Source organism: Knufia obscura (assembly GCF_036327395.1).
Source record: "Knufia obscura strain CCFEE 5817 isolate CBS 148926 chromosome Unknown scaffold_4, whole genome shotgun sequence".
Classification (NCBI taxonomy): domain Eukaryota; kingdom Fungi; phylum Ascomycota; class Eurotiomycetes; order Chaetothyriales; family Trichomeriaceae; genus Knufia; species Knufia obscura.
Window position 1 is genome coordinate 718651 of NW_027042690.1, and position 14957 is coordinate 733607.

The window sequence follows — 14957 nt, forward strand, 5'->3', positions numbered from 1 at the left end:
CCTATTAGATCGTGTTGAGGTCTGAGGTTTTCATGTAAAACTGTGTAGCCATTCATTGTATCCTGCAATAGCCGTTACGCTTCCAGGTGCTGAACTTTGAAGTCATTTGCAAAGCAGTGGTTTGCGTGAGACCGTGACGTGCTCACTGATCAGCCACTGAATATATCTTTTGCAAATGGTATTCCACATCATAAAGCCTCCATCCTTTTGGCACACTCAGCCGTCTAATTGAGTCTCAAGAAATGATTAGCACCATGACTGACGCCTTTCGTACCACTCTGCTGCCCAGCCCCAGCCTTCTTTGACTTTGCGTCCTTACTGTTCTCAACCCTTAGGAGACTGTGCTCCGCTTGATGAACTTGGTTGCCGATATGAACAGCGTCTGGTAGATCATGGAGTGCTCTGCTGAGATCATCATTGCCAGTGAGATTTCGAAGCGAAGAAAGTCGTCGTGCTGCGTCGAGTCTTTGCTCTCTGCTCAGGCCGACTCGTGGTTGCTGAGAGCGCTGGAAGTCGGCCAGAGCGCTAGCGTGAGCCTCTGGATCTTGCTCGGCCTGGACTCGTCTGCTAGCCTGCAATTGTTAGCCAACGTAGAAAGAGGGGCAGAGGTGCTGGCTTACATCATTGACTTCGACCTCTGAGACGATGGAATCCCAAATAGTTCCCTCGAAAGCCTTAAGAGAGCCTTGACCTGCGTCATTAGTGAGGTAGCTATTAACTGCCGGCTTCAAGTTTTGCTGGTTGACTGATGAAGAAGGGTTGCTTGGATTTTGCATCTGGCCGTAATCTGTGGTAGGCGTTTCAATATACTGAGACTCCTCCGAGCTGTCCTCCTCGCGAGGTCTCTTGCGGGTCTCGTTGTGTTTCGGCGACATGCTGGTCACTGGGTATGTATTTGAATATCTATGGTGATCGATCGGTAGTAGTATAGGTAGGAAGATAGAGAGATTGCTTGGAGCTGCGAAGTATTTGGATATGTAGGCCACGCTGCGGCGTTGTCTTTCACTTTCTATAATGCCAAGAAATCGATAGACACCGGCTGTTTGTTTCACTAGGTCGCAGCCTGAGTTCTAGCAAACCATTACATGTGCAAGTCTTCGCCACATGCTTGACTCTGTCTCCTATTGTCTTTGAACGAGTGACTATTCTTGAGACGTAGGACTGTTAGGATGACATCGCGGTTTGAAGTCCAAAGTGTAGAGGCAAAGCCAGGGCTTCGCATTATGTCGTTTGCACGGCCACCATATTCATTCCAAGACCGATAGGGCCAGTAATGGCCCATTCACTCAGGCGCTCATTCGCCACTGTCTGCGCATGCTTTGATGTGATAGCTGACCATACCGAGGATCGAGTTGCCGCGGTCGTTTGTGGAGCTTCTCTCCTTATCCTACAAGGCGATTTGGGACTAGCCGAGTCATAATTCGAACTAGCGCCTTGAAAGTGCCTCTGTTCCACTGCCAGCACATCCTGACTAGATATGCAAGGAAGGCAATGAGCCTGTGCATTGACACAGCAGAACTTTTGTAGCATCGCCGGATCAAATGCTTCGTGAGCTTGTTTGTGAGCCACCAAAGCGAACCGATGACCAGCACAAGAATGAGTTCCCGCCATGTTGATAATAGCCACGATGTTATGGTTCGCAAGACATCGAGGCCTTGGAAGGCGATGCCGGTCGGTGGAACGAAAGCCGCTATTCGGAGGCTGCGGGTCGTGGTCATCTTCGTCAACCAGAATCTTGCGCCTGTCGAACTGACTCAAGGGATGCCACTGTCGAATCCCTGTAGCAAGAAGTCAACAATCGTGTCGCGCTGCTGGCGGGATATGCTTACCGATATCAAGGCCGTTGAGCTACGATGGTAACACGGTAGCTGGTGTTCAAGGAGCGCGCAGGATTATGGGCATCCCAGCCACGACATCAATATCGACAGAGGCAAGCTGTAGTTTGCTTCACCCTTTTCTCTTCGATTGCTGCCGGCTGATGATGTTGATAGACAAAGGATTCATACCGCATGCGAGACTCGTAGCCGACAGCAGACACCGTGCATGTTTCAACATGATGAGTCGCCCAACGGTACAATCCGATCAGCTTGTCTTCATTTATTGTCCCAGCTAAGCCTCGAAGCAGATTCGCTGTGAAGTCTATTCCCAAGATTGTTCGCCTTGTTCTTCCAAGACAATGTCACAACGCCGGAAACACCGACGATAGCACTGCTAGCCATGCATGCCCCAACGAAAAACACAAGGCCGGCATATTTGCCTGCTCCAAAATCAAGCTTGCTCACCGCGGATCCGGACAGCGAGAAGAGCGTTGAGCTGATGGGACCGGAGACGATGCTGCCAAGACCACGACCAAAGCACATCGTGCTGTACACCATTTGCGCATCCTTCTCGCCAAACAAAGTGCCCATTCTTGCCCACAGTGCGAGGAAGCCAGATCCGAAACACCCGAACAGGAATGCGAAGATCAGTAGAACAGCCATAGACCTAGCAGCAAAGATGCCCCAAAGCACAAACGTTGATACTGACGCGATCGTTGTTGAAACGATGACCAGGTATTTGACGTGGATCTTGTCGGACAATTTGCCAAAGCCAATTTCGCCGAAAACCTGAGGCAGGTTCGCGATGGACAGTACCAGTGCGGACCAACTTGCTGAGTATCCAAGATCTGTCGTGAATGAAGGCAGATAGATGAATGGCAGGTAGAAAGCAAGGGCCTGTAAAAGGTTGGCCACTGTGAAGATGTAATAAATTGAGCGCTGGTAGTAACGCTTCTCCGAGACCTGAGTACTCCAGTTATTTCGTGGCTGTGGAGAAACCGTACAGTCGACATCGGCGGAGGAAATGGAGCATCGCTGATCCCAGAGTCTGCCCGCGTTGTGCTGCCTCGGCTTCAGCAACAATATTGGTGGTCCACCGATGCAGAATAGGATGGCAACAAGTACAGCCGTCGTAAGTTTGAGCCCGTATGCCGATAGGAGGCGTGTAATGACAAAGGTATAAGCAATTGCAAGGAGATCCGCACCACCGAAGATGAGACCGTATGCGATACCCCTCCTCTTCTTGAACCATGTATTGATGAGGGACAACACTGGTATGTCGACCAGTGTCAATCCTAATCCATAAAGCAAGCCTTGTGTGAGAACGAGAGTTTGCAGAGACGTGCAGAATACTGATGCGAGTAACGACACAACACACAGCACCCAGCCTGCAATGATGTAAAAGCGGAGGTCGAGGGAACGGTACTGGCAGAGGTATGCCATTGCCGGGGCGCCAAGGAATGGGAGACCATTGCTCAAGACACCAATCCATGGTGATATACTGCTGGTTGGAAAGTGCGTAGAGTAATGATCCTGGAACACGCCATATGACAGCGGGAAACCAAGCAGGATAGATTCGAACAAGATTGCTGCAGTTAACACTCGGTATGCTGTGGCACTGTTGTCCTGGGCAGGGAAAGGATGATGCTGGGAGTGGTCGACGGCGCTGAATATAACAATAGGATTCGCTTGCAGGTCCTGCTTGGTACGATACGATCCGGCTTTGCTCTTGTGGTCGAAGGATTCGAGTAGGGCTATATCCTGTTCACTGGTAGGATGCTGCAGCTGTTCTTCGGATACCGCTGTACTTTCCATGTCGGGACTTTCTCTGCTTGATAGTGCTTTGGCAAGAGCAGTGCTGCATCCTTAATTGATAGTAGCACAGAAAGAGTCTGGTAATGGGTAGAGAAAGAGGGCGTCCATCATCTTAATCAGCCTCCGAGAGGAACTCAAGAGACGTTCCGACCGGCCCACGTGGTTTGGTGACTAAAAAGAATGCACGTTGGCGATGACGGAACGGGCGAATCTGGCCATGTTGGAAACCGGTGAAAGATTAGGAGTCAGTACTGTGGGCAAAAGGCTGATGAACAACGCAACCGAGCAGTCCCCGCTCGACTCCTTTGAACGCGGTTGGACAGCAGCTCAAGTGTGCGCAGACGGGTGCATTGAGCTGAAATTGAATTGGCCCAGGCGCAAGCTTCCTCGACTTTGTGACGCAGGTCGCGTCGGAGAGGATAGTCATCATGACCTTGTTCGGGGCCAGTGCTTCTTCACCAATGACTTTCCTGCTGATGATGGACTGGCGATCCTATCGAAAGTGCTTGTCTGGTATGTTGGGCAGGAGTCCGGATACGAGCAGGTTCATAGTAAGGCGGATAGCCATATCCATGATAGCCGCAATCCCGCATGTAGCGTGTCATATCGAATGCAGAAGCATCAAGTAGACATTTGCAAGAGGCCCTTGCGTGCAGCGATAGCTTTGATGAAGGTCACGGATGCCTTCTTTTCCACGATCATGAGAAAGGAGTGCTCGACTTGTGGAAATGAGGAGCTGAATTAAGGTTCGTTGCCAAGTAATAGCCCCAAGACTGACAGGCCGGTCACGGTGTGAAAGGTGCGATTGGGCGTGGATATAAGCGGTTTTGGTCATTACACAACTTTGTCCAGCCATATATCCTACATTACAATCACACCAGGAACCAGTAGGGTTATACAGAGGACTGTGTCACGCGAAATGAAGATCGCGAAGGTGCAGCATCAGCGGCTTCTTATCTCTTATGCACTGGCCCATATGCTCTGCCCAGATAATATGGGTGTCTGAGTCTTCTCCAGCATGAGTGCGTTCGAGAAACGTTGCTGCTGGGTGATAGCGAATGATAGTGTGGACCGCGGTGCGACCTCGCGATCCTAATCCCGACGATTGATTGTCCAAGAATACCAACAACCCAAAGGCAGGCAGTCATGTTCGGAAGAAAGAGTAACAAGGATGAACTCGAGTCTGTCGCGTGCACGCAATACACCGTTGCTGATCAGGAGTGGGAGCAACAGCTCAGAGCTTCTTACCTGATCAATTCGAGTTTGAAAGTACTAACATGCTTGTGAGATGTAGATGAAGTTATACCATTTTCAGGTAACGGATGTACGAGTGAAGCTTCACTTGTTTTTTCGATGCATATCTCGGCGCCTTCCCAACATCCAGCGTTGTCCTGGCACCTTCCCCGAGTTTACAAACCGCAGTCACGCCTGCCATCTGCTACCCTTCTACGCGTTCCTGCCTCGGAAACCTTTTCTGCTTATCATCTTCAACCTTTCTCTCTTTCTGTCCCTGTCTTCCAACCTTTCCATCAGCATACTAGTACAGTTCATCTTAGTGCTAAAGAACTTCTATCACAGACGTCCACTTCAGTATACTTTCACTTCATTCTCGGATCGACGTCCACCAGCAAGCATCCCCAGCACAATGGATCCAGAAAAGCAAACCCTCGCCCTCACTGGTACCGAGAGACTGTAAGTTGTCGATCATGCCGGCCTGTTCAGCCACTGATGCCCTCCCCACAGTCAATCCGGACGACCTCAGTGGGCACGATCACACCGATTTCTGACCATATCCACGACCTTCATTTGGCTGCTCTTTGCCTACGACGTTTTCTTCCATGCCGGCCGATTCAGGAATCCTATGACCGATGTCAACGGCTTAATGTGCCTCTTCAGCGTCCTCCTGGTCACGATAAATGCATACCTCGAATGGCACGCCAAACAGGACGATTCAGATGCCGATAAGCTTCTCAAGATTACCTCCAGGGTCCTCCAGAGTGTCGCTATTGCGTTTGCAATCATCCCATGCTACAACTGGTATAATGAGATCGGTTCTGTTCCCCTGGGGTACGCCAAGCAGATAATTCAACAATTGCGAACAATGGCCAAGATGCAAGAATTGTCCGGAGAAGCACTCAGTCTTACATCGGTCGGAATCAACAACTGTGTCTTGCTAGCTACAGGTGCCTGGCAGAACTCTACGGCGTACGCTAGGTTTGGTGAGATCACTGGTGAAATGGAGGTGCTGGCGGCGACGATCGAGGCAGTGGCAGCAGGGATGGAGTGAGCATGGCGGCGTCGTGGAGCACCCCATACCCAGAAAAAGAGCCTAATGTCGCATCACACACCTACAAGGCATTGATACACCAAATGGAGCAGCACAAGTAGCTGTTCATACCAAGAAATCATCATTATTGCTGCTTGATCATCGAGTCCGAATCTCGCCTTGACATTCGCCCGCTTGCTCGCTTGAGACTGTAATCTGCACGCGTGATTGCATCTGAAATTCTCCTCATACCTGAATGCAAAACATATACAATGAAATCAATTCGCCAGCCGACTCAACCAGATCGACGTTACATCCTGCAATGTTATTCATCTCATCTCATCTCATGGCACCACATTCCATGCCAACACTTCCGCAGCCATAACATCGGCATAATCAATCATATACTCTACCAGTCACATCCATCTCGACTCTTTCGAACGAACTCCCAGCTATCCATCAACAGTGAAGTACCCACCTATTCAATCACACACCACTCCTCCATCATCTCCACAATTCCCGTCCATTCCCTTAACCCGCACAGCCAGCGACCTTTCATCATCCAGTCAGTTTCCAACACCTCCTCCATCAATCGCATTTGCTGACTGACGAACGATAAGTAATCTAGTACCTCGAACTCAAACTCGCAAACGCATCCGGACTGTGCCGACCATCCATCAGTGCGGGATTATTAACGCTTACGCTTTCGTTGCTTGCGTGTCTGGCGCCTTGGGTCCATCCACCAGCTCCAGCTCCCACGTTCAACCCTTGTTGCTGACTGAAGCCCTGCTGTTGTTGCTGTTGTGCTTGCCCAAATGGATTCGGCGCCGGCGAAGACGTTGATAATGGTTGTTGTGCAAGGAACGGATTACGAGACATAGTACTGGTACCATGACCCTGCTGTTGACCCGGTCCGCCGGAGGAGTGCATACTACTCATCACGGGCATCGTCGCGCTTCGTTTCCCTGGTTGTGTTGCGGCGGTGTTCATGCCTAGGGCACCGTAGGGGTTGTTAGTACTACTTGGTGTCGGGGATATTTGTTGTTGTGGATGCTGTCCTTGCTGCATTTGCTGTTGTTGAGACGCAGGATCATCATATGCTTCCTGCAGGGTCGGGAGAGGCGGTTGAGAGGAAGAGGGCTGGTTGAAGAGGGCCATGATGTCGGTTTTGGTGTAGCGACCTGTTGGTTGGGATTGGAGCGGGAGAGGTTGAGGTTGCTGAGGTTGGAATTGTTGGTTTTGGTAGTAGGCTTGTTGTTGCTGTTGCTGCTGAGGTTGTTGGAATTGTGATTGGGGTTGGGGTTGTTGCTGGGGCTGGTTCTGGGCGTAATTGAAGCTTGAGATTTGAGGTTGGGATGGTTGTGCTTGTTGTTGTAGTTGTGGCTGCGACTGCTGCTGAGCATGTGGCGAGGGCTGTTGTTGTGTCACGGGGAACGTCTGTGATTGTTGGATCGATGATGGTGGACCTTGTGATGGGACACCAAATGGGTTCATGTTTTGCTGCTGGAGTTGTGATTGCGGGTTCTGCATGTACTGCTGTTGCTGAGCTGGAGGCAGACCGAAAGGATTGTTACCCTGGCTCTGGCCTTGCTGCATGGCCATGAAAGGGTTCATCTGTGGCGCAAAGACAGGCTGGCTTTGCTGTTGTTGGAGGAAGGGGTTGTTGCCTGTTGATTGTGAAGAGAGTGGTTGCTGGTAGAATGGGTTGGAGGTGTTTGAGGTTGGTGAAGCATTGTAGCCGTATTGTTGAGGTATTGATGGCACTGGTGGTGTCATAGTTTGTTGTCGCGGATCTTGGTAGGAGGATTGTCCGTATCCGCCGCCTGTATGATGTGGGAACAGAGGGTTCGATACTTGCATGCCTGAGAACTGCTGTTCCAGTCCAGTCGTCTGCTGAGGGGCCATAGCTGCCTGCCATGGATTCGCATTGGGCTGTGGTGGTGGTTGCTGCGGCGGCTGTTGTGCAGGCTCGTCAAAGGATAACCCGAATCCGGACGACTGCTGCGATTGTGCTTGCGACCGGTCTAGCTGAGCCCATGGATTGTTCGACACAGTAGCACTCGATGGTGCTGAAGTAGTAGCGGAGGCTGCTCTTTGCTGGCGCGGCGGTGCAGGGCTTGCACTCTGTTGCCTCGAAGGCTCACTGGGGCCTAGTCGGACTAGCATGGCAATAGTCCTCTCCAGATCACCGCCTTGCCTTTTCAGAATACTACTATTCCTCTCATTATCCCTAAATCCCATATCGTGCAACTGTGACAGCTTCTCCTGCAGTTCCCTGTCCGATACCTCCCTGACTTGACCAGAGGTCGGGCTATATTCCACAGGCGTGACATTGAAAGCATCTTGCACGCCTGCCCTATCTTTCTTCGACGACGTTCTCAAGCTGAACCCAAAGAACTTGTGCTTCTTGCTCGTAGGCGGTAGTTCAGGGTTCGGCGATGGCTGAGCTGACTGTGTCAGACTTGGTGACACATCGGCACGGGAAGGCGGTTCAGGTCTGCCACTCTCGAGGCTCTTCTCTTGATACTTCTTCCGTATGAATCTCTCCATAGCCGAGTCTACCTCGTCGGCGTCGAGTGGGATATCGGGCTTCTTGTTCTTGGGGTTGTAGTGTCTGTTCGACGCGGTGTTGCCGTGCTGCTTCATGCTCTGGCCGATGTCAACTTTCACTCTTCGTGCTCGCGTGGAGTGTCACTCACCTCGACTTGGTCTGTTGTCCACTTATCCATACTAAGTGACTTGACCTTTGAGATATGCGTGCCCAGCTTGCGGTGGATGGATGCACATCGCATGCACAGGAATATCCCCAGATTCCAGCTCGCCCACGACGGATTTCTGGCATTGCAGTCGGCGCATTGTGAGTTTCCTGGTTGTCGCAATAGATCTTGTAGCTCGCGCTCGTTGCGGGCTTGTTCCCGCTTGCTAAGGGATGCCATGGTGAAAGACTCGGTCGATGCTGGTGATGCAGTGGCGCGCGGACGAATAGCACGGAATAGAATGGCAAAGCCGTCGCTACTCTTCTCAAGCGACGTTCATGCTGGCGGCAGATAGAAGTTGCAGCGTCGCAAGCACTGCAGGATGACGCTCGAGCCCTCTGCAGAAAGTCTGACTGGTGCCGGAGGCTTAAATTTCAGTCGGCTGGGGATAAAGATAGGGCAAGCCTCCCACAATCTCGCTTCACCACGTGGGCTGTTATCATTCCGGCTCATCTCTACAGACGAATCCAGAGACCTAGGTAAGGTTACAGAACAGATCAATGCATATATGAATAAAAACATCGAATATCCGCTTATGTTCGACAATCAAGCGAGGGAGCTTCTGTATGTTCTGTGCTCGTATTCATGCCTGGGGTATCCTTGCTCGCATATGCCCACATCATCCTACTCCTATCGTTATGCAACAAATATGTCCAACAACCATGGAAAAGTCCTACCACATTCGATCACCATCAACAACTCCACAAAAACCACGCATCATCTGCGCCTGCTGAACCATGCCGTACTGATGCTCCATGGGCCCTCCAGCCGCCATATGCCACCACTCCCGCTCTCTATTATATGCCGGATCAGTAGCCTGTCGATGAATGGGCGCATCATTATCCATACTCATCTCCTCATCGTACCGGTTGGTCATATATGGTTCTGCAAGTGCTCTTGTGTCTTGACTTGGTAGCACACTCAGATTCTTTAACCTCTGCTGTTCTTGCTTTTCATACCGTTCACGGGCTGCCGTCTCCTCCATCTCCAGATTCGTCTGTGGCCAGTCACCCATATTCCCAGAGACGAGCTGGTTGCCATATGTTGGTGGAGCAATTCGCCAAAGCTCTACCAATCGTTCCTGCTGATCTCTCTGAGCGTTCTTGAACAGCTGAAGCTGAGATGGTAACAGTGCGTCAGCATTGACTCCAGCGTGTCGTAGAATTGTAGATACTGGGATGTCATCAGTAGTGGTGGTAGGCACTACGTGCGCGGAATGGTGATAGTGCTGGCTGATGTACGTGATCGGTGCTGGTTGAGGAACTACTTCAGGCGTCGGCGGATTGGACATATCGGCAGTTGGTGCTTGCACGCCGAGATGCATATTCCGTGCCATCATGTCGCTGAGTTCGTCTTGCATCTTGGCATCGGTTTCAGAAACGGACAAGCCACACTATTCGCACAAATCAGAAAGTCAGGATCAGGGCTTGGAAGAGGACAAACCGTAGGACAGTGAGGGTTTTGCTCGAACGACTGAAGCATGTTCGAGATGTCGGATACACTGCCACAATTGTGACAGTGGAAGGAAGTCATCTTGTAGTCTGCCTAAGAGTGATTGATTGAGGTTAGACTTTGGGGGTCTTCTCGACTTGTTTCGGGATTGACGAGTGAGAAGGCAGAAATATCTGATTGTATTTGTGTACTGGGACTAACTATCAACGAGACAGTAACAAAGAAGGTCCAATCCAGTCCAGTCCAGGTCCGGGTGTATTCCAAAGAGATCCAGTCCGAGCAATTCGACTTTCGATAGGGTACGAGTCGACAGGGCAAGGCCTTCACCTGGGTATTAGTTTGGAGGGGAAGGACTTGTGAAGTACAGGATTGTGGGAGCGTCTTCTTCTGTGGTCGATTGAGAAGCAGAAAATCAGCTCAACATGAAAGCTAGAGTATCTGTCAAGCAATCGGTCTTCGAGACGAGGCTATTGAGGTATTAGTTCTTGCCAAAAAGATGTGGTCGGCGAACAGGAAGTTCTGAGAGGGAGATTCTGAAGAAGAAGGCATCGATCATGAAGGAAGTCGTGGAAGTGCCCGCCCCGTCCGCTGATCTCGTCATTGGGCACCAAACCACCGGTGCGGCAAGCACACTCTCCGACGCCAACTGTTTCAGATCTAGCGTAGTGTATCTGCCTCAGGCACTAAACGAGGCTACTATCGTTGCGCAAGTCGACGAGTTGCCTTGCCAGCTACTGTAGCAAGTGCAGCAATCAACTCACAACCAGATCGACTCACCCGTTCCCACTTCGAGACTGATACTCGGGCGCTGCCTCTGGCTATCAAGACTTTATAGATCAAGGAAGCACATTGCAGCACAATGGTTGGTGGTTTCATACTCAATCAAGCACATCACTAACGAATTCAGACCTCCATAGGTACAGGTTATGACCTGTCCAATTCAGTCTTCTCTCCAGATGGTCGCAACTTCCAAGTCGAATATGCGGTCAAGGCGGTTGAGAACGGTGGCACATGTATTGGCATAAGGACGAAGCATGGTGTCGTGCTGGCTTGCGAGAAGATCATATCCTCAAAACTACTCAAGCCCGGCTGCAACAAGAGGATAGCAACAGTCGACAGAAATGCTGGCATAGTGACTTCGGGCTTACTACCAGATGGACGACACCTGACGAGCAGAGGCAGAGATGAGGCCAGCAGCTGGAGATCAACATACAAAGCACCAATTCCGATGAGCTCGTTGGCGTCAAGGTTAGGTGGCTACGTACAGGCGTATACGCTCTATTCCAGTGTACGGCCGTTCGGTGTCTCGGCTATTCTGGGAGGATGGGACTCTGAGGCAGACACTGGTGTTGATGGCCAGGTGGGCTCTGGTCCAGCTAAAGGTGCAGGTGGGAAAGTGGATGACCCGTCAGTGAAGAGAGGAGGTCCAGCACTCTACATGATTGAGCCTAGCGGTCTATATTGGGTAAGGAATGAGAGACGAATATGTACAAAGCATTGCTAACACTTCCTCAGGGCTACTACGGTGCCGCCTCTGGCAAGGGCCGCCAATCCGCCAAAGCCGAACTCGAAAAGCTAGATCTCAACTCGCCAGACTGCTCGCTGACCCTCAAAGATGCTGTCCTGGAAGCAGCACGGATCATCTACGTCGCTCACGAAGACTCGAAAGACAAGGAATTTGAATTGGAGGTAACGTGGATATCAGCACTCGATGGACCTACAAAGGGCCGACACGAGCATGTGCCAAAAGAGCTGCTAGAGGAGGCTGAGAAGCACGCAAAGAAGAGCCTGGAAGGTGACGACGATGATGAAGATGATGACGAGATGGAAGAATAAGCTGCGCAAGCAGATCACGGTTCCAGTCATGGCGTTGACGGCGCGTTGGTGGCCGGTTCCAAGGCAAGACTTCTGAGCAAGCATAGATTTGAGAGCATCTCTGATTTCTACGAAGCAAGCTTCCCATCAGCCCAGGCTCTCCTCTTGATGCCCAGCTCAACAGCAGCATTTCCCCAGTCTTCGCCATGGTTATGTCCTTTGGCTTCCTTGCCAGTACCTCCCTCAAGCCCAGCTCTCGCAAGACCTTGCTCCTCAGTGAGCACTGTCAACAGACCAAATATGACAGGAATGCCCAAATCAAGCTGCACCCTCATCAGGCCATGGCTGACCGCATCCGCAATATACTCAAAGTGCATCGTCTCTCCCTTAATCAGCACACCAATCGCTATCACCGCATCGAACGCGTGCTTGAGCCCCGTATCCTTACTCTTCTGCTCCGGCTCTTTTGGCTGCAAACTCCCCTGCAGATCTGTCTGCGACGCACTCCCCCCAAGCAGATCACCAATGCCCGACGCCATGCTCGCAACTCCACCTGCCACTGCACTCGTCGCGCCTTGTACTTGGGAAGCTGCGTAGAATCTCTGGACGGCAAGAGGTAGTTCGTATGATCCTGGCACTGACTCGACCACGATGTTGTCCTCTTTCACACCTTGTGACTTTAGGGCCTTCTTTGTGCCGTCTACCAGTGCGCTGATTATGGTGGTGTTCCATCGGGCGTGGATGATGCCGATGCGTAGGCTGGAGCCATCGTGTGTTTCTGCTGCGCCTGGTCCTTTGAGGGCTGCCATGTTAGATTGTGTATGGGCAATAGGTAGGAGCAGACTCGATATTGTCAACAATGCTAGCAGAGAGAATCACTAGTCCAAATGCATCTATTGCAGCCGAAGGGAGCGTTCCTGGCGTTTGTATCACATGTGCCTGAGAGCCATGACATGCCTGCAGGAGGGGTTACCCCACCTCCGAACAATGTGCCCAGTAAACACTTCTTCCTTCCATTGAAGCCCTTCAGTAACCGCTCCGATTTGACAGATTTCCTCCCTAAACTGTTCCTAGATTGTTCTTAGGCGTCCGGGTCACCCCACGCCCGCTTCACCTTGCACATAGCGGAACTGGACCTGCCTTTAGGGGTGCCTTCCGCCACCAATTGTGTAATGAGCATTGGAAACTTCGCACATGACCGATATTCCAACCAGGACTTACTATCGTAAAATTCACAGACGCCCTTCGTCATAAGAACTAAGAAACCCTTAAGAAGCAACAGGATATCTTGAAGAACAGGACGAGTCGCAAGAACCACCATTTGTATAACCCCGAGACCTGATATCGACCAATAAGATGGCCCCTCATGCTGAAACGGCTGTCAGCCAGAATGGCTCGCACGCCAATGGCTACACCAAGCCACTCGCATCCCTCAACAACACCAAGACCTTCGACAAGTCGAAATACCACGCCTCATCGTCGGACGAAGCAATTCATTCGGAACACACATACGCAGCACACAACTACCACCCCCTGCCTATAGTATTTGCCAGAGCACTAGGCACGAAAGTATGGGATCCAGAAGGAAAGGAGTATCTCGATTTCCTATCAGCATATTCAGCAGTCAACCAAGGTCATTGTCATCCTGAGCTCGTTAAGGCACTGGTCGAGCAAGCACAGACGTTAACGCTTAGCTCGAGAGCATTCTATAACGATGTCTTCCCACGATTTGCTGAGTTCGTCACCAAGTATTTCAACTTCGACATGGTCCTACCCATGAATACAGGCGCGGAAGCGGTTGAGACAGCAGTCAAGATTGCCAGAAAATGGGGCTACAAGGTCAAGGGCATCCCCAAGGATGAAGCGCTGGTCCTCAGTGTAGCAGAGAACTTTCACGGTAGAACAGTAAGCTGAGTCCTCTCTCTCAGTCCTCGGAAGGTAAAGTACTTACGTGAGCAGTTCTCCGCAATCTCAATGTCAACAGACCCCGAATCAAGAGACAACTATGGCCCATACCTTCCCAATATCGGCTCCGTATGCCCCTCAACAGGCAAAACCATCCCATTCAACGACCTCCCAGCCCTCCGCGCCGCTTTCGAAGCCCACGGCGACAAGCTAGCCGGATTCCTCGTAGAGCCAATCCAAGGTGAAGCCGGCATCGTCGTCCCAGACGACAACTACCTCCAAGAAGTCCGATCCCTCTGCGACAAGCACAACGTTCTCATGATCTGTGACGAGATTCAAACAGGTATCGCACGAACCGGCAAACTCCTCTGCCACGAGTGGAGCGGCGTGAAGCCTGACCTCGTCACCCTAGGCAAGGCAATCTCCGGTGGCATGTACCCAGTCTCCTGCGTCCTCGGCTCAAAAGAAGTCATGCTCGTCATCGAACCCGGCACCCACGGCTCAACATACGGCGGCAACCCCCTGGGCTGCGCCGTGGCCATCCGCGCCCTCGAAATTGTCCAGGAAGAGAACCTCGTTGAGCGAGCCGAGACACTCGGCCAGATGTTCCGACAGGGTCTGAAGGACCTCAACAGCGACATCATCACCATTATCCGTGGCAAGGGCCTGCTAAACGCAATCATCATCGATGAGACGAAGACAAACGGTCACAGCGCATGGGATTTATGTATGCTTCTGAAAGATAAGGGATTACTGGTCGGTCGAGCCCTTAAGATTGCCCATGTTGGAAGATCCGATGCTATTGCGGAGGAGACGCTGACTACGGACAACGTGAATGGAAAGGCAGATGCTAACGAGGGTGTTAAGGCTAAACCGACTCATCAGAATATTATTCGACTTGCGCCGCCGCTTGTGATTACCGAGGAGGAGGTGAAGAAGGCGTTAGGGATTATTGGGGAGGCGTTGAAGGAGTTGCCGGGGTTGAAGGGGAAGAAGGAGGATGAGGTTGTGCCGCCGGAGGAGAAGGGTGTTAGGATCACGCTGGAGAATTGATCGGGACAGCGGGGTGTCGTGAGAGTTAGTTTTGTGATCAAAACTGGTGTGCATGCTCGTCTGAAGGGATTGAAAGGT

At 51.4% G+C, this 14957-nt stretch overlaps 8 protein-coding genes across 8 annotated transcripts; 3 read left to right on the forward strand and 5 right to left on the reverse strand.

Moving 5' to 3' along the window:
- Window positions 1–224: 224 nt before the first annotated feature.
- On the reverse strand, window positions 225–875 carry PMZ80_004195 (uncharacterized protein; the record flags this gene model as incomplete). Its single annotated transcript, XM_064872621.1, has 2 exons — window positions 225–572; window positions 621–875. 2 exons carry the CDS (start codon window positions 873–875, stop codon window positions 225–227), a joined length of 603 nt encoding a protein of 200 aa, XP_064731279.1.
- Window positions 876–2093: 1218 nt separating this feature from the next.
- PMZ80_004196 (uncharacterized protein) lies at window positions 2094–3632 on the reverse strand (the record flags this gene model as incomplete). The annotated part of the gene is made up of 1 exon (XM_064872622.1): window positions 2094–3632. One exon carries the CDS (start codon window positions 3630–3632, stop codon window positions 2094–2096), a length of 1539 nt encoding a protein of 512 aa, XP_064731280.1.
- Window positions 3633–5277: 1645 nt separating this feature from the next.
- Window positions 5278–5919, forward strand: PMZ80_004197 (uncharacterized protein; the record flags this gene model as incomplete). Its single annotated transcript, XM_064872623.1, has 2 exons — window positions 5278–5324; window positions 5376–5919. The coding sequence occupies 2 exons, from the start codon at window positions 5278–5280 to the stop codon at window positions 5917–5919; spliced, it is 591 nt and encodes a 196-aa protein (XP_064731281.1).
- A 603-nt stretch (window positions 5920–6522) lies between these two features.
- GTS1 lies at window positions 6523–8834 on the reverse strand (the record flags this gene model as incomplete). The annotated part of the gene is made up of 2 exons (XM_064872624.1): window positions 6523–8547; window positions 8598–8834. 2 exons carry the CDS (start codon window positions 8832–8834, stop codon window positions 6523–6525), a joined length of 2262 nt encoding a protein of 753 aa, XP_064731282.1.
- Window positions 8835–9327: 493 nt separating this feature from the next.
- PMZ80_004199 (uncharacterized protein) lies at window positions 9328–10014 on the reverse strand (the record flags this gene model as incomplete). The annotated part of the gene is made up of 1 exon (XM_064872625.1): window positions 9328–10014. One exon carries the CDS (start codon window positions 10012–10014, stop codon window positions 9328–9330), a length of 687 nt encoding a protein of 228 aa, XP_064731283.1.
- A 951-nt stretch (window positions 10015–10965) lies between these two features.
- PRE10 (putative proteasome subunit alpha type-7) lies at window positions 10966–11942 on the forward strand (the record flags this gene model as incomplete). The annotated part of the gene is made up of 3 exons (XM_064872626.1): window positions 10966–10968; window positions 11014–11571; window positions 11622–11942. The coding sequence occupies 3 exons, from the start codon at window positions 10966–10968 to the stop codon at window positions 11940–11942; spliced, it is 882 nt and encodes a 293-aa protein (XP_064731284.1).
- A 107-nt stretch (window positions 11943–12049) lies between these two features.
- RIB4 (lumazine synthase) lies at window positions 12050–12730 on the reverse strand (the record flags this gene model as incomplete). Its single annotated transcript, XM_064872627.1, has 1 exon — window positions 12050–12730. One exon carries the CDS (start codon window positions 12728–12730, stop codon window positions 12050–12052), a length of 681 nt encoding a protein of 226 aa, XP_064731285.1.
- Window positions 12731–13277: 547 nt separating this feature from the next.
- CAR2 (ornithine aminotransferase) lies at window positions 13278–14879 on the forward strand (the record flags this gene model as incomplete). The annotated part of the gene is made up of 2 exons (XM_064872628.1): window positions 13278–13826; window positions 13881–14879. The coding sequence occupies 2 exons, from the start codon at window positions 13278–13280 to the stop codon at window positions 14877–14879; spliced, it is 1548 nt and encodes a 515-aa protein (XP_064731286.1).
- Between the last annotated feature and the right edge of the window lie 78 nt (window positions 14880–14957).